Source organism: Pleurodeles waltl, chromosome 8 (assembly GCF_031143425.1).
Source record: "Pleurodeles waltl isolate 20211129_DDA chromosome 8, aPleWal1.hap1.20221129, whole genome shotgun sequence".
NCBI classification, from domain to species: Eukaryota; Metazoa; Chordata; class Amphibia; order Caudata; family Salamandridae; genus Pleurodeles; species Pleurodeles waltl.
The window spans coordinates 232,832,059-232,850,461 of record NC_090447.1 but is presented as its reverse complement, the minus strand read 5'-3'; the positions used below and the strand labels follow the sequence as shown (position 1 = coordinate 232,850,461).

The 18,403-nt window shown below is 39.9% G+C and overlaps 1 protein-coding gene across 5 annotated transcripts in view; it reads left to right on the top strand.

Moving 5' to 3' along the window:
• Window positions 1-18,403, top strand: part of NCAM2 (neural cell adhesion molecule 2) — a 1,466,086-nt gene that overhangs the window by 1,004,139 nt on the left and 443,544 nt on the right. For all 5 annotated transcript variants that reach the window (XM_069204093.1, XM_069204094.1, XM_069204098.1 and 2 more), the window contains one exon: window positions 12,283-12,433. In XM_069204093.1, coding sequence (XP_069060194.1) covers window positions 12,283-12,433 — 151 coding nt within the window. The remainder of the gene's footprint in view (window positions 1-12,282; window positions 12,434-18,403) is intronic.

Below are 18,403 nucleotides of genomic sequence, written 5' to 3'. Positions count from 1 at the left end.
CTTCTAGCTTCTGGAAAAGTACGGCTTCATGTCTTTCAGCGAGTCGACTCATTGCACGTTTAGAAAAGCACATTTAATATGAGACCAGGCAGCTAGGCCTGACTCTGGCTAACTAAGGCCTAGTGATTAATTTAGCAAATCCTTAACATATAGCATTTAATACTAATACAGAATCATACATTAGTACATTAATAATCCATTATTAGTCAATTTCATTAATCATCGTATACATTGGTGGCCACTCCCCGTGGGCACATTTTACACGTGTATATTAAAACATTTTCTATGCGGCATCAGTGTATATTAATTTGCAAGCTTTTCATGTTAATTTTGCTTATAAAAGCTACACTCCAACACTACAAGTGGACCTGCTGAACTGATTGTGCCACCCACTTAAGTAGTCACTTAGTCATGTCTTAGGCCTGCCACTGCAGACCCTGTGTGTGCAGTTTTATACTGCCATGTGGACCTGGCAAAAAAAATACTTTTGCCAGGCCCAAACCTTCCCTTTTGATACATATGTCACCCTTAAGGTAGACTCTGGACAATCCAGAAGGTTGAACATGTGCTTAAAGGTTTTACATGTCCTGGTAGTGAAAACCTCCCAGAGTCGTTCTTCAGTACTGCAAGGCCTATCTCTACCATCGGATAACATGGGGAGTACCTTATAACATCTGGTAAGTATAATTTCCAATTGTGAAGTGATAGACTTTTCAAGTTTGGCATCTCTGGAATCGCAATTTAAAATCCACACTTATGGTAAAGTCGGACTTCAAGTTGCAATTCTGAAAATGGCTCTTTTAGAAAGTTGAAGTTGTCTAACTTTAACCCTTTGGGACCTGTCTGATCATATGTTTGGTGTAGGTGACAGATGGACATTGTATATTACCACTAGACAGCCGGTCACAATGGGAGAGTAAGTGTTACTTGAGGGGCCATTCTGCAGGATGGGAGGAAGGAAGTGGACCCAGCCTCACACCTGTGTCCTGTCCCCACACAAAGGGCTGCATACCCCCTGCAGTGATTCTGGAACCTAGGCAGGAAGGGCCAAGCCTATGTGCAGTCTGCCCCACTTCAAAGGCACCACTTGGTTAAAGTACTCAACCCCAGACACCCCTACATCAGGACTCTTCTGGTCCTGTTGATACTCTGTCAGAAAGAAGGACTGATGTGCTGCAGAAAGGACAGTGACTCTGCTGGACTTCCACTCTGAAGGAACTGCTGCCTTGATGTGCTGACCTGCTGCCCTCTTGCCTGAAGAGGAAGAAGTGAATGTGAAACTCATCTTGAACCCAGGTCACCAGAGTGACTCAAAGGGGTAGTCTGCTGTTATCCTGATCTGAGCCCCAGGGACATGACAGCTCTTCAAAGCTCCTAGACTCGTCCTTAATGAATACCTAACCCCCAAGAGGCACCTCTCAGGTTCTGGGCTCTTAGAAGTGTTTTTTAAGCTCTTAAAGTCAAGCTTTTGGGCTCTTCATGGCTGCAAATGTGAGAGTTCACTCTGGACCCTTGTCGCTCTTCTGGAAATCCAGCACAAGCAGCTGCAAGTTCAGCTCTTTGCACAACAAGCATCGTCCTCCTGCATGGATCGCCACCACAAGGTTCCAGCCTGTCCGTCTGTGATGCACAGCAAGCTCCTTGCACCCTCTGACCATCAACAGCAATGCTCTCCTTGCTCCCAGTGATCTTCCTCCCTGTGAACGGGTCTCTTGGCACAAATCTTGAGAAGGTAAAACTTCAGCCGGACGAATCAGGGATTGTATCCAACTCGCACTCCTTTGCAGTTGTCTTGAACATTTGGCTTTGACCCAGCCCAGTACAACCAGATAGTTGTGGTTGGCACATAATGCTTTTAGGTGATGTATTGCAGTTTATTCTTCAAAAATTAATAACGCCAGTTATAGCGATTGGATTTTTGTTGTTTGGTCTTTTTTTTGTTTATTACATTTTGCTCTATTTTTCTCACCTGTTATGGTGTTTTCACAGTTTTACTGTTTGAAGTGTTCCAAACACACTTTACACACTGCCTCGAGGATAAGCCTTAGATAAGCCTTAGGATGAGCACAGGTTAATTTAGGGTTTGCCTAACACTTACCCTCACTAGAGTTGTGGTTGCTCATACCCCAGTCAACTAATTACCCAGTTTCTAACACAATGGATAAAAGGTATAATTTCTTTCTTGGGAGGTCAGCCATGAACATGAGCCACCTCATACGTACTACAGAAATCCTCTCTTTCTTTTAGTCTTCCCAGCTTTTTATGGTACCAATTTGCTGGTGTATTTAGATCTCCTGCCACTGGAATTATGCCAAACAATTCAAAGAAAATGTGCTCTGCCTCTAAATATGGCAATAAACTGGCAACCTGTAATTTGCATATTTTACTTTTTGCTAAAGCCAACACAACCCTATACTCATCAGAGCAATGCGATAGGGAGGAGAAAGGATGATACAACTGTTTCACACAAATGCAAGAGGAAATGAATTAAAGTTACTTAAACATGTCAAAGACATGTTACACTGCAAATGAGTCATTGAAACACGCATGCTCAGAGAATGAATGGGATACTTAAGCAGAGTGCATACTTGAGTAGGTTTTCCACTGCTGGGGAATGTGTGGTAATATCTCATTTTAACATGTAAGTCAAAAGCTGGATTTGAGGAGCTAAGACTGCTAAGTTAGTTTTCAGACATCTTGACAACAACAAAGAATAGTGCTGTATACCTAGTAGTAACATAAATACCTGCTGACATGTGTGGGGGGGCAGTATTGTAATTTTAAATGAAGGATTCAGCAGTTCCCACTAACAACTGATCTGTTACCCCTCTAACAAAGGGCTACCATCATCTAGAAATTGAAAAACTAGTGGGCCTTGAAATGGCAAGAAGAAAATAACTGCTATTAGACGAGCCCTGACTGCATGAGGAAGAAATGAGGACATATATCCTTCTCTTTATTTGACTCAAGCACTGGAGGTGGTTCCCAAGGCTGAGGGCAAATTGATCTCCATAAATCCATATGGGTTTCAGTCACAAATAGGCCTCTTTTGAGTTGAGACATTGGATTTTTTTTACTTTATCCCAACTCTGCATGGAGAGTGGTTGATCATTTTCCTAGTGTTTTAATTGCAATGGTATCCTTTACCCGTTTGTAGAATATAGAACCTTTAGGAAATACTCAGAGGGAAAAAGTTATTACCCATCATATGAAGTTGTTAGGTTACCTGGAGAAGGCACATTTCAGGTGGGTAACATTTACCGGTATGTTCTTTTTGATCCACAGGATCACAGTAGGAATGTATCTAGTGTTGTGGATCCCTGGTTAGTCTCAGCATCTAGGATATTGGGCTCTGAAAAGATATCACGTTTTTCTCACTTTGATCTTATGGCACCACAACTCAACTCAAAAATGAGACACCAAATTCAAAATAGCTAGATTTATGGAGCCTATCTTATATAAAGTGTTGTACCTTCCAATGTCAGAGAATTTTGACATAATCAAAAAAGTACCAAATAAAAACTGATGAATGGGTTGAACTGGTAGACTTTGCCAACTACGCTGCATTGCAGTTGTCCTCAAACCAGACTTTAAAAACTCCACAGACAAGTATGGACTTCTGCATTCCCAATTGTTGTCTCAGAGTGTTTTTTTTCCTTAAAAAATCATAGCTCCTGACCCCATTTTACAATTGTTGTTGCTTTGGTGTCACTTTGATCCTTAAATTGCATTACTCTTTACTACATTGTTTTTGGGCTTGTATATGTTTTATTTTTAAACTTTAACTTCGCTTTGCTTCTTACGTTTGTTCCTGAGAGATTCCTGGTGCTTTCAGGCAGAGTTGGCAAAGATAAGCCCAATTCCACACTGAAAACAGGTAATAACTCTACGCACCAGATGTATTAACTTTCTGGAATCAATGTAATTGCGCTGTCCCCTAGATAACCGTTCAGAATCATTTCACCTGAAAAACACCATCATCTGCAGAAATGTAAAATGGCATCATTGCTTCACAATGGCTACGAAATAATGCCTTGGTTGAGAGACAAGTGGGCAATAGGGATATGTTAAAGGGTGTTCTTCTGTCACTACTCTGAGTCTCAATTGTATATGAATTCTCGAACACTATTCACTGTCTACTAAAATCTAGGGAGGAAATGTTTTGCTTTCATTCGCAAAAAAGCTGTGGAGTAAGATGTTAGACCAATGCAATGGAGGTACAAGAGAAGCTTTGATGAAAACTGTTTGCAGTAAATACTGCCTCTTGGTGTCTTGTTAAAATGACGATCAGCGGAATAGCCATGTATGTCGCATGGCAGAGATTGACAAATGCACATTTCAACATATTAGTAGTCTTCATATTTGTCTACGGGTTTGTGAATTCGTGATAGATAAAGTTAAAGTAATACCAAATATGGGGGAAGCTATTACAGGAAAGAAACACTGCTTCATGCCTTCTCAGAAGGCCGAACCTCTCCATTCAGGTGTGCAATTCAAGTACTGTTACTAGCAAAAATTATGTAAAGGTTTCTACTCCAAAACTTCAGTAAGCTATTCCTGCATTAGTTAAATTAGCTTGTTTTCAGAATGTTTTGTACAGTCTGAATAACAAGTGGTGAAATCTAGAGTGATCTAATGTTCATTCTCTATATAACGTGTTCTTCTGGAACAGATGTGCCGTCCATGCCCATCTGCGCACCAGCCAAACATAATGCCAATTAAGCTGACAGTGTGAAGCCGGCATGAGCAAGCACTGACCCGGGCTCATTAACGATATAGGGCTGGTATTTAAAGGTAATAGAAATATTTGTAACAGACAAGATATTTTTCTCTTAGCTCTTCCCTTTAATTGTACCCCATCTAAACATCTCTAACAGCTTCATTGTAAATATTTTTAATTTTGATTTCCACTCATATTCGCCTGCTCGTGTTTAAAGTAACCTGAACACTGTGGTAATTGTATTTCATTAAACATTATAATAATTCTGACTAGTTTACCCTGGGTCTTTTGCTTTAATTATTATCCAGTTGTGAGTGTTTAGTCAGCTGTTTTGGTTTCCTCAGTACAGGTGAGATGTGTCTCAATACTTCGTGCTCAAAGTTTTGCTCTTAAGTTTTCTTTAATTTCATTTTTTACTGCATCATGCAGCTTACTCTGCTTCAGCGGTCTGATGTGCAGGGACTATAAAAATAAGTTACTAACATAACTGCAGTTGATCAGCTAGTAACCAGCTAAGGCTTCGCCTTATGTGCTACTGATCTGCTGCAAATATGTTTACTTTTACACACATTTAACTTTCTTTGAATTACAGGAACCTGGCATTATGCCTAGTTTATTATTCTATTGTGATAGGCTGGGTTCTAATCATTTTGATATTTTAAAATACTATCCTAGGACAAAATGTATTCCTGATGCCCTACATCTCACGTTAAAGTCTTCCTCCTAGGCATATCGGCAATGTATTTTATTAGTGTTTTTACAGAGAGTAAACTTGACCCAAACGTTAGATAGATAACATCAGGAGCAATAGGCACTGTATACAGTAACACAAACATCTTGTTGAGGTGATGTACTGTGAACTCGATGCAGAAGGTGTCGAAGTACTTTGGAAAGTTTCAAGTTAGATACATAATACAAAGCAGGTAAATAATAAAGGGTGCTAATACATTTTCACGTAGAAATAAAAACGGCAGTTGAAGAATAGTAAGAGCTCCTGAGACACATACATGTCATGCTATTAGACCCAATGTTGGTACGAGAGACAGACTACATGGCTACATTGGGTATGTAGCAGGGTCTACTAGGAGGAATTATCGCAAGAGTAGTATTTTGATCTTAGACTTGAACACCTCGACTGGGGTCTTCTGATTGAACATAGGATGGAATTTCTCAGCTTGGGTGCACCATCTGAGAAGGATTGTCTAAGGGTTCTTTTAATTTTTCAAATTGGGGTGTCCAGTGAGAGGACGCTAGTGTGATGAAGGTGACATTGTCCTCCAGAGTCAATCAAAGTTTTTGAAAGGTAGTTTCATGTCTTCCAGTAAGGAGATCTGTGAATAATGCATGCCAATTTCAAGATACTTCTTGCTTCAAGCCAGTACAGGGATATCAATATAGGTGTGGTATTACTTCCTGGAGCATGAAACAATCCTAGTAAAAGAATGAGGGGCTGCCTTCAAAAGAGCCACGTTGAGTGCAGGGATTCACATTAGCTGGGAGTGACCTTAGTTTAGTCTGAAGGAAATATTTAAACTATGGGGCATACTTATAAGCCCCTAGCGCCACCTTGCACCACATTAGCATCATTTTTTTAAAGCTAATGTTGCCCAGTGAGGCCGAAATCACCATGCCATATTTACAAAGTGGCGCAACGCATGCATTGCACCACTTTGTAACACTTTGAGCTACATTATGCGCCCGCCAGGCATAGGGGGTCATTCCGCCGGCGGTGCCCCGCAGGGCATTCTGACCGCGGCGGTTCGGCCGCGGTCAGATGCGGGAAACCAGCGGTCTCCCGCCGGTTTCCCGCTGCCCTGCAGAATCCTCCATGGCGGCGGAGCGCGCTTCGCCGCCATGGGGATTCTGACACCCCCTACCGCCATCCTGTTCCTGGCAGGTCTCCCGTCAGGAACAGGATGGCGGTAGGGGGTGCCGTGGGGCCCCTGGGGGCCCCTGCAGTGCCCATGCCAAGACACTGAAATACGCGACGGGTGCCACTGCACCCGTCGCACCTTCCCACTACGCCGGCTCAATTCAATAGGTTGATTTGCCCTGGGCTGGCGGGCGGTATTTTGGTGGGGGAACTTAGAATCACCCCCATAATGTATGCAAAGGGGGCGTTCCCCCATTAGGGGGCCGAAAAAATGGTGCAAAGGAATCTAATAGATTCCCTTGCATTATTTTTTACGGCACTTTTAATGCCTGCTCAGAGCAGGCAATACAAGGGGGCTTCCATTATTTATAGTGGACCCCTATGTACTCTGCAGGAGTAGAGCCAATATTTTGGCACTGCTTCTGGAGAGTACATCAATAACGTTAATAAAAATGATGCTGTTGCCCCCTAACCTGCACAATAGTGCTTCATATCTTAGATACCGCACACACATGGTGGCAGTAAGGAGGTGCTAGGGGGGCGCAAGGAAAGTGGCGCTGCACTAGCTGCAGCACCACTTTCCTTAAATATGCCCCTATATGTTTAAAATCATCAGGTACCAGGGACATGATTAATTCTACATCTTTTTAATTGAGATCCTTTTGCTAATCCATTTATCTTGGACTGAAGATTCAGTTTCTTGTCTAGTAAGAAGTCCAGAGATTTAGCACAATCAAAGATGGTGTACCGGCAGCTGAGAAGATTTGTGACATTTGCCCATATTGTACTGGTGTGGTGCTGTTGGGAGGAACGATCAGTAACAATTCTGTTTTTGTAGGATTGTTTAAGGTGGTGGTGTGACATTGAAGAGTAAATCTTGTCTAGAGGCCAAGTAACAAGCTCAATGTCCTTTAGAAGTAAATATGCATGTTGTCAGAAGGGTACTCAAATATTGCATGTATTGCATGAAAAGAATAAGATAGAGAATGGGCCATTTGGGGACATTTTATGAAGAGTAGTAAGGTTAGAGTTGACACTTGGAATTGTTGTGCTTTGGAAGTGGTTTTAAAGATATTTGGTGAACTAATTTAGCATTGATCCTCTCAGGCCCATCCTCCCCTCTTTAACAGTCTTCAAGAGAGCAAAGGAGTTGACAGTGTTGAAAGCTGCAGAGATTGAGGATAGTGGGAAGCCAGGAGTCACCATTTTCCAAAATAAAGAGAGCATAATCAACGGTTTGAAGCATAGCCATCTCAGTGCTGTACCTGATTCTAAACCTGATAGCAGATGGTCAAGTGGATTGTTTTTATCAATTAATTGTTATTGTTGGTTTTGACAAAGCTTTTAAGGCTACTAAGGAAAGATTCAGTACGGGTCAATAGGTATTTAGGTTTTTTGGTTCAGATCCCAGTTTATTTTCAGGAAGGGATTTAGTTGACCATTTCCTAGGTGGTCACTGGTGATGACTAGTATTGATATGTGTGGGTCAGAAAGGAGCAGTGGCAGGACTTCAATCTTATCTTTGTTAAAGGCAAGCATGAAATAAGTCTTGTTGTTTGTTTCATGGTTGAGAGGCAGTGTGCCCCAGTGGGGGCTTATTTGTTCTGAGTGCTTCAAAGTTCTGAGTGTTTCGAAGAGTTTTATAGGGTGGTTTAAGCAGAGGTTGATCTTAGAACAAATGTGTGAGACTTCAGCTTTAAAAACGCATTTCTTGTTCTTTTATCTCATTCTGTCAATTATTGAAGACATATACTGTATAATAGGGTGATAGTACAATTTTCTTTCTATTACGCCTAGAGCTTCCTATCAAAATACAGTGGTATTTTTAGAGAACCACTGAGCTGAGAGGAACGTGGTAGGGTTGGAATCCACTTTTAGGGAAGTTATTGTTTTTCACAATATGTTTTGGATATAGGTTTTGTGATTAATTGGAACTCTACTTATTTCTTCATTTTTTTCAAGTTAAATGAAGTAGTACTTATGTGGTAACAAATGTCTAGTACTGATTGAGAGGCCTCAGTGAGCCAGGTCTCTGTCAGGAGTAGGAAGTCCAAGCTCTCGGTGTGGTCAAGTGTGAGATCGCAATTGTTAGCTTTTCTACTGATATGTAGTTATGGAAGAGCTATTTCAGAGAAGACTGGCTGTGAGAAAAGGAGGATGATGGGGAATTAATTTTGGTGAGATTCAATTAGCACCTCATGTCATTGTGGAGCAGCTGCTTTCTCCGCAGCCCTAAAATGGGCATGTTATGAGTCGATTGGTGATACTTTTGGCTGAATTTAGATTTATGCTAAGCTATGAAAGAGTTTGAATCATTCTCAGAAATGTATGATGGCAATCTGTTTGGTCTTTGTTCACTGTTGGCCTTTGGCCATAGGCTGCTTTGTCAAGTTTTAAACGTTTGATTATACAGACACATGAATAGGCTAGAACACTGACAAGATAATTTTTATGTCAGTGGATAGGAGGCTTATTTCATGGAGTAAGGTCTCCATGAGAGCAACATCAAATATGGCTGAGGAGAACTGGGGTCTCAGGTGTTGTCTTAATGACTATGACAGTGATGACTTTTAGAATTCTGTTTGGATTGATTAAATAGTGTGCCTTGATATGTGATTGAGTAAGACTTTAGGTAATGTCAATAAATGCTGGAGGAATGAGAGAGGGGGTGTAGGTTGACAAATGAAGTAGGTCTTATCCTACTGTCTGAGACGGAATATTCCAGCTAAGATGCCTGATCTTGCTGTTTACATCATTGAAATTGCAGTATGGAGAGGTGTCAGGCATTGTGGAGTGGTTAAATTATGAAGAATTGATGGACCAGTGATTTTATGGGGCTAAGAGCTACCAACTGTTGCAGTATATGTACTGTGAGGAGAGATTTGAGATATTGCAGGAGTTTGGATTTAGCAGGGGGCTGAATTCAGTGGGAGTGAGTGGAATCCTGATTAGAGTGGTAGGCAAAGAGGGATTGGACATTTTAGTCAAAGGATTTGGTCACATTCTTATTACCTTTTGTTTATGTAGTAGAGTATTGATAATCATGTTGAATATCATTATCTTAGGCTTCAGTCTTGATTTTAGAGTTCCTTATTAATGGGATGTTAGCTTTAGTTTTAACAAATGTTGAGGGTATTATGGTCAGTTACCAGGTATAGGATATTTTGGTTTGTGGGGGGTAAATAAGGTAGAACTGAAATTCAGAATCTATAATGGAATGGTAGTGGAGAAGAATAGGAGGCACGTTTTCTGTTTGCCTCTGCTGGGACAGCAGTTTTTATCAGAGATAAAGGTTTTAGGAAACTCCAATCACAGCTGCCTAGTTTGCCGAGTCCATGCATGATTAATTGTTTCAGTCCACATTTTTCTTTGAACTCTGAGATTAGTTTGATAAACTAGTCAATAAGCAAGACTAGTCCCACAATTTACCAAAAAAAGTGAACTAGAGCAGCATATAATGCATGGGCCTAGGTAACTGGACGGGGCTGTTCAAGGAGACTGTATTTGAAATTCAGTGTGGCATTCTGGATATATTGAGCAGATCAAAGATTCTTTAGGTTTGGTGAGGGGATTTCTTCAGATGGGAAGCTGAAGAGAAGCAGTAGGGGTTCATCAAAGGGGAATGTTTGAATATGTGTTCCTAATTCAGTAAAGGACAAATGAAATGTGAGACTGACTTAGCAGAGGGGTGTTGTTGGATGACTGGAGCCTACTATGGTACAGTACAGCACCCCAAGGGCAGAAAGCATCTGAATGGAGTGGCACATGTAGGGCCTAATAGTCCTAGCATTGTGTAGTGTCTAAGGGGACAAAATAGAAAACAGGATTATCGGAGTGCTTCACAACTAAATGTACAATGGTTCAGAGCCTAACCTCATGCAGTAGGGAAAGGTGTCACCCTGCTTCTATGTTTGAGGAGGCGAATTAGTGGAAATCGAAAGACTGGTATTCAAGGATATGCCCACAGGAGCATTATGTTATCTTTCAGAGCATTGTATCCAACTTTACCCACCAGTCAATTGTAGACAGCTTGAAACTGTTCTTTATTTCATGTAGAAATCAACATGAGTGAAGTTGCTATTCCAAGGCTGAAGTTACAAGGCAGTCCCACAAACAGTGGGGCATGGATTAGTCTGTCTTCCTTGGCTATTGTTGATGGAAGCAGTCTAATCAGCAAGGGCCAGGCCACCGAGTATTCTTTCATCCTAAATGGCTATCTCCATGTGGTAGTTGGAAAGAAACAGGGTAAACAAAGACTTTCGGGGCAATGTGGGGAGCATATTCAGGATGTAGGTGCTTCTCTCCACAGACACACATAGAATGTCCAAGTTTCATCTATCCTACCAAGGTGGATGTGTTTTCACTGGTGTAGTAGCTGTTAGAAATTAGGTTTCTGGTTGGCAGAGGTATGCACCATGTCCAAGCAGGAACCACAATCCTAGTTAGGGTAAGTCTGAAACACAAAAAAAGTTAATGTGTGGTCTTGGCACAGAGCAGTCAAACCTAATGTAACAGACAATGTGAAAAGTTTGTGTGCAATACCTAGAACAGTAAAACAGTAAAAACATCAAACAAAAAGAGACTACACCCGGTTAGAAAAATGTAGCTTAATTTAATGAATAAAACAAGACCAAATGACAAAACCCAATAAGAAGAAGTCAAGATGGAATACTTAAAGATTAAATAAAACTGTAGTGCTAAGAAACATAAAGCGCCAACTGGGACTGTCTGGTCATGCTAGACTGGGACAAAACTGAAAACGTCAGGCTGACGAGATAGAGAGCAGGTCTGATACAGGGACCAACCTTGGCCTGCTGAAATCATTATCTTAGGGGTTGCATCAACAGTGATGGAGAAGGCGAGGAGTGATCTGAAGCCATTGCATCATTGTCAATCCTAGCGGTGTAGGTGATACTTTGGTTCCAAACCACACAATTGGAGATGCATAACTGTCAAACCTTTTGTGATGAACCTGATGTATCATCACAGTGTGCCGCCATCAGAGAAGATGTGTTGGTTCCAATCACTGCAACAGCGACGATGTGTGAATTTTCATAGTTGCAGCACTTAATATACACATCCAAGTGTCCAGGACTGGATTGACAAGACTTGGCAGGGCAAGACTTGCAGCAAGCAAAGGCCAGGTGGTGTTGTAGATTGTGTTGAAAGCCTTTTGTGTACCTGAGATTTCAGAAGAACAGGAGGCAATCCAGCAAGCCCTTGGAGTCACAGAGAGTTCAAGTGAGATGGGTTCAGTCCTTGCTCAGGAGGGAAAAGGGCAGCAGGTGTCAGGACAGCACAGCAGAAAAGCAATTCATCCTGAGCAGCAGTCTCTGATGGTAGCACAATGTGGCTTTAGGGCTTTATTTTAAGAATAAAATAGATGTTCCTAACAAACACTGGTTGGATAATTTTTAATCATGTTAAATCTAGCCAGAGAAAAAGAGAGGAGGAGGGAGTGAGAGAAAGAGGCAGTGGCGAGACAGAGAGGGAGAATGAAGGAAGAGAGAGAGAGAAAGAGAGAGAGCAATAGAGAAGCAGAGACTAGTAAACTAAATTCCAGCTTGCATATATTCCAATCAAATTGCAATTGTTATTTAAGTAAGGCTTGCAATATTGAGAAGAACAGTGATTTGTTCGTAAACTAGGAATATCTATTTTCAATACTCCTTCCTTTTCTGTGCAACAGAGTCCAGATGGAAGGATTGAAATAAAAGGACAGCATGGAAAATCAACCCTGAATATTAAAAATGTGAAGTTGTCTGATTCCGGAAGATATGACTGTGAAGCAGCAAGCAGAATCGGCGGCCATCAAAAGAGTATGCACCTGGATATTGAGTGTGAGTTTATACATATTTCAAAACATTTGGATCATAAAACTATTAAAAGTGTGAAGTCGCTTTGGCTTTTACTCTGAGCTTCCCCGTAGCAGTGTGACCTCACTTACATCTGGGAAGTGCAAATATATGTATAAAAATTGTACTACTGTCTTTCAAAATGTATATTGTTAGAATATTGTAACACTGTTGTGGTTTGCATTAGATCACTTTGCTGGCATGGAGTGACTATCAATTTGAGGTCACACCATTCCAGGCAGTGTCAAGCTTCCGTAGATGACTTGAATGTGGTCAGTTACGATCGGTTGGCTGACTGAGGTTGGATAAACATGCTATGAACGTAAAAAAGGTTTACGAAGAATCTTTGAATTGAATATCGTATTCTGAACACTGGCAACGAGAGAGGAACTGTTGCCAACCTCCTAGATAAATCAGAACCCACACAACCCATATTAAGCATCTTTTGAAGTGATATTGTGGACACCGAGGTGTGCCGCCAAGAAAGAGTGGAACCGATGTGTATGTTTTTGCAGACCCGAGGTTTGGGCGGAACTTTGGTGCAAATTGCAACCAGATGAGGGCAGTGAACCGAGCTGAGGTGTGAGCAGAACATTGGTGTGTGTGCGACTTGTCGAAAGCACTGAGTCTGGAGAGAGTTGTGTTCTTGTTACTGTCTGCGAGGAAAATTATGATGTCACGAGCATGTGATGTTTCATCCAACGTGATTGACATTGTGAGCACATGATGTTCCATCCAGCGTGATTGGATAAAGCTGAGGAACTTAAGTACTGGAGAGCAAGCAGTTTTGTTGCAGCAACTTTCATCTTAAGTACAAGGGAAAACTTGATTGTAAGTGTCTACTCCTGTTTTTGATGAATCCTTCTCACAAGGTTCACTCTGCAAAAAGCGGTGATCCGCACACCATTACTATTTAATTTTCTATTAACATGTGGATCACACGGCAACAAGCGGTGATCCACACACCATTGATAATAATTATTTATTGACAGTGAATGAGGCAGAATTGTTTTTTTTTCTATAGTTATTTGCTGGTCTTTGTTTCAGTGATCAGCCGACTTTAGTCCTTTTCAACAACTGAGAAGTAGGTTGTTAATAATTCAAATATTCAGACATTATGGGAGATGCTAATATGTCTGAACCTCCTCATTTCCTTTCTGATAAGAACAAACCTATTTTGCTAAGGAAAAGATGGAAGAAGATATTTGATTCATACTTACTGGCAATTGGGGAGAACAAATTTCGGCAGTTCACAAACAAGCTGTAGTATTACATAATTTACAAATAGAAGAGAGAAAAGTGTATGAGAGTTTGAAAGAAATCATCATTGGTCATGGGGAAGATGAACCAGGCAATGTTTTTGACATGTCTGTAATGATGTTGGAGAACCGTTTGGGTGCACAGATTAATATGGTACTGAAAAGGCACAATTTTTGCACAAGACTACAGGGGAAACAGGAAAAAATTGGCATGCGTGGTTTCCTAATGTACTTGGAGATGACTTAGGGTTTTTAAAGAATTTTGAACATAGAATTGTTCTTAACCCCTTAGCTGCTGGGCCTCCCATCCAGTGCTGAGCCCTTTTTTAGCTATTTTAAGTAGTTCGCACTTAGGCTTTCATACCTTTTTGTCCACATAAGCTATCCATGCAAAATTTGCATCCTTTTTTTCCAACATCCTAGGGATTCTAAAGGTACCCAGAGTTTGTGGGTTCCCCTGGAGGAGACTAAGAAATTAGCCAAAATACAGTTAACATTTTGTTTTTTTTCAGAAAAATTTGAAAAAAGGGCTACAGCAGAAAGCATGTGTTTTTTTACCCTGAAAATGGCATCACCAAAGGGTTTGCAGTGCTAAAATCACCATCTTCCCAGCTTTCAGGAACAGGCAGACTTGAATCAGAAAACCACATTTTTCTGGGACATACCCCATTTTTACTATTTTTTGTGCTTTTAGCCTCCTTCCATTTGGTGACAGAAATGGGTCTGAAACCAATGCTGGATCCAGGACAGCTAAATATGTTTGAAACATAGACTAAATTCTGAATTCAACAAGGGGTCATTTGTGTAGATCCTACAAGGTTTCCCTGCAGAAAATAGCAGATGAAATAAAAAACATTGAAATTGAGGTTAAAAAACTGCCATTTTTCTCCACATTTTAGTCTGTAACTTTTTCCTGCAATGTCCTATTTTCAAAAGTAATGTATCAATAAGTCTGCTGGACTCTTCTGGTTGCAGGGATATATAGGTTCATCAAGAACCCTAGGTACCCAGAGCCAATAAATGAGCTGCACCTTGCATTGGGTTTTCATTGTATACTGGGTGTACAGCAATTCATTTGGTGACATATAAGGAGTGAAAAATAGGTATCAAGGAACCATGTGTATTTCCAAAATTGGCACAAGATGAGGTGTTGAGAAGCAGTGGTTATTTGCACATCTCTAAATTCCGGGGTGCCCATCCAAGCATGTGAATTACAGGGTCTCAAATGTACCTCTTTTTTTTACACACTGTCTGACATTTTGAAGGAGAAACTGTAGCGAAAGACAAGGGGCAATATCACTTGTTCTGCTATTCTGTGTTCCCCAAAGTCTCCCAATAAAAATGGTACCTCACTTGTATGGGTAGGCCGAATGCCCAGGACAGGAAATGTAACATGGACACATCACATTTTTACATGGAAATCTGATGTGTTTTTTTAAAAGTGCCTAGCTGTGGATTTTGGCCTCTAGCTCAGCCGGCACCTATGGAAACCTAGAAAACCTATACATTTTTTAAAACTAGACATCTAGGGGAATTCAGAATGGGGTGACTTGTGGGGCTCTCACCAGGTTCTGTTATCCCAGAATCCTTTGCAAACCTCAAAACATGACAAAAAAAAAAAACTTTTTCCTCACATATTTACCACCAATGTCATAATGTGGACCTAAATGTCTAAGTGCGTGGTCACAAAGTGTGTGGCTATGGTAAACACTAAAATAGTAATCACATTTTTAAAAGAAGAGTTTTCTAGGAAGGATATTCCAAAAACTCTTATAACTGATAATGGGATAGAGTTTGTATCCTGGGAAATAAAAATAATTCTTAAACATTTGTCAATAACTCATTTCAGGACAGCTTTCTATTCACCTCAAGCCAATGGTTTAGTAGAGAGTATGAATACGATACTAAAATATTGTGCACAGTTGTATAAGACATCCCTGAAAGAAATGTTGAGAGATACCTGGGCCCGTATTTATACTTTTTTTAGCGCCGCATTTGCGCCGCTTTTCGACGCAAAACGGCGCAAACCTACAAAATACAATGGTATTTTGCAAGTTTGCGCCGTTTTTCCGTCAAGAAACGACGCAAATGTGGCGCTAAAAAAGTATAAATACTGGCCCTGGTAGGCACATTGTGTCACTCCTAATAGTGCAATATCTGTATCTCCATTTGTTTCACTTACATGCAAGAAACCACATTGTAAAGTCAATCTTGTGTAGTTAAGAATAAGTGGGAACAAAATGTGACTTTCCAAATAATGACCTTGTTCTGCATAAGAGGGAACATCAAAATAAATTTAAAACCCACTATGATGCTAAGAATTGTGCACATGAATCAAAGTTTTAGAGAAATGTCATAATATAATAAAAAAGTGACATTCAAAATTCATGGGTCCTTCTTAGATAACTTCTTTCAAAAGGAATGTCGCAATTTTAGACTCAGAGGATGTCTGGAGTATATCTAGATTAACAAAACTAAATGAGGTTGGTTCAGAAACTATGCTAAAAGAGAGCCATGGGGTGGAGGATTTGAATGATGATAAAGACTTTTTGTTAAGAAGGGAGAGATATAAACCTACTTGGCACAAGGACTACGCAATGGACAAAGTTACAAACTACGGACTCAATTATGTCATAATGGAAGAATTTTATTAAATAAGGGAACCTTCTACAGTGAGTGTATGAATATGTATATAATATGTTTCATTTTTGTTTTGTACACATATGATTTCTGTGATGTAATTTGTTTCATTAGAAGCTTATTTTTGTAATATATATTTCTAACTGTTGTATTCTGAAATGATATTATAAGGGAGGGATATGTGTTGTGGTTTGCACTAGATAACTTGGCTGGAATGTTGTGGCAATCACTTTGAGGTCACAGCATTTCATGCAGTGTAAAGCTTCTGGGTGAGATTTGACTGTGCTCGGTTATGATCAGTTCACTGTCTGAGAAGGCTGGATAAACATGCTACAAACTTAAAAAAGTTTATGAAGAATCTTTGAAGTGAAAAGCACATTATTAACAAAAACACTTACCATGGATCTGAAAACTTCCTTGAAATATTGTTCTTCTATTTAATGCACTTTTTTCGGAGTGTGGAGACAGCAAAAGCAGCATTCATGGGGCCAGAAGAAGACTTCCTCTCTCAGACATAAATACAATTTATTTGCTAGGATGCTGGTCTGACAAGGCATCCGCAGCAAATAAACTTCAGACTGTAGTTGTGATTGGAAAAATGTAGTTTGTCACAAAATAATTCATCCTTCCAGCTCCTTATCTCCTCCACTTCTCCTCTCCAACTGCCTCCCTTGCTGCTTGAGGTCACTATGACCTCATCACATTCTACTCTCTGGAAGCTGGTTCTGGCCTAAACTTATAACCCAAACACTTGCTAGATGACATAGGATAACATTATTATATATACCACAGCTTGTTTAATATTTTCCAGAGAATACACCTCGAACAAACAGGTGAATCATATCTCAATTAGATCACTTTTCACTACAAGCTGCAAAATTATTTTTTTGAAGTTCCTAAATATATACAGAGAACTTTGAAATATGATGTTGTATATATGCGGGAGGAATGTGACTTTTATATCACACATGTCCATCTGAAGTAGTTAGTGTACTTTTTTATCTATTGTCAGGGTATTAAAATACATCAATAATCAGGATTCATTCAAACCATAAGGCCCTTTTGTCTGGTGCCACTGTACTTGCTGTACCATTTTAGATATGTTTGTGTTGAAGACGTAAATGCTGCATGATTTCCAGCATCCAGTCATAATGCAAATATACAAGACATGTTAGTCATGTTATACTTGACATGGGTCTAGCAGAAGAATAATTAAAAAAGAAAAACAAAACTTTTAAAGAAATTTCACGATATACAGGGACTCCACCAGACCTTTGGGAACATTTCTATGAATGTTTATACTACAAAATGTGTGTGTTGCACCAGTGACTGATGTTGCACTGCAATAACAATAGCCTTATGGCAAATGTTAAATTTCAATTACTTTCGTTTATTATGCAAGCATGTATTAATTGCAGTCGTGGAAATCTAAGATTTGAATCAAAGCGATACTGCTCTGGAAGAGCAGGCATTTGATTGAATATGCTGACTTTACTGTTACACTATTAATAATGTGCATTACCATGGAATTGTGGGCATGTCCAGCCTTATATTTCTTTTGATAATTTACTTATAAGGTGACAAGTATAGGGTAACCATCAATTACCCTTAAAGGTCGACACAAATATTTGTACTCAGATAGAAGTGAGAAACCATCCTAACAGTCAACATCAATAAGATTAAATCAATCAACATCAGTTTCAGTATTGGAGCCAGTGACTTTATACACACCATGATCTATGTTGCCATGAATCACCACACCAGTTTAATAAAGTTCAAGCATTTATTGCCTTTTAACTCAACAATGCTACAACCACATAAATGAAATGCAAGACCAAATGATAAAAGTATAAGAGTAACAGGCTGACCAAATCTCCTAAAGAATCTTAATTTAGACAGGATATTTATCAATCAGCATTCAAGAAACACCATGCAGAATAACAATAATAACAGATGAATGATAGAAACAGAATACATTTAGTTACCACAGATGAACTGTTTACAATCAAATTATATGAAACAGTTGAATTTAGTTTGTGGAATCCTTAACTATTAC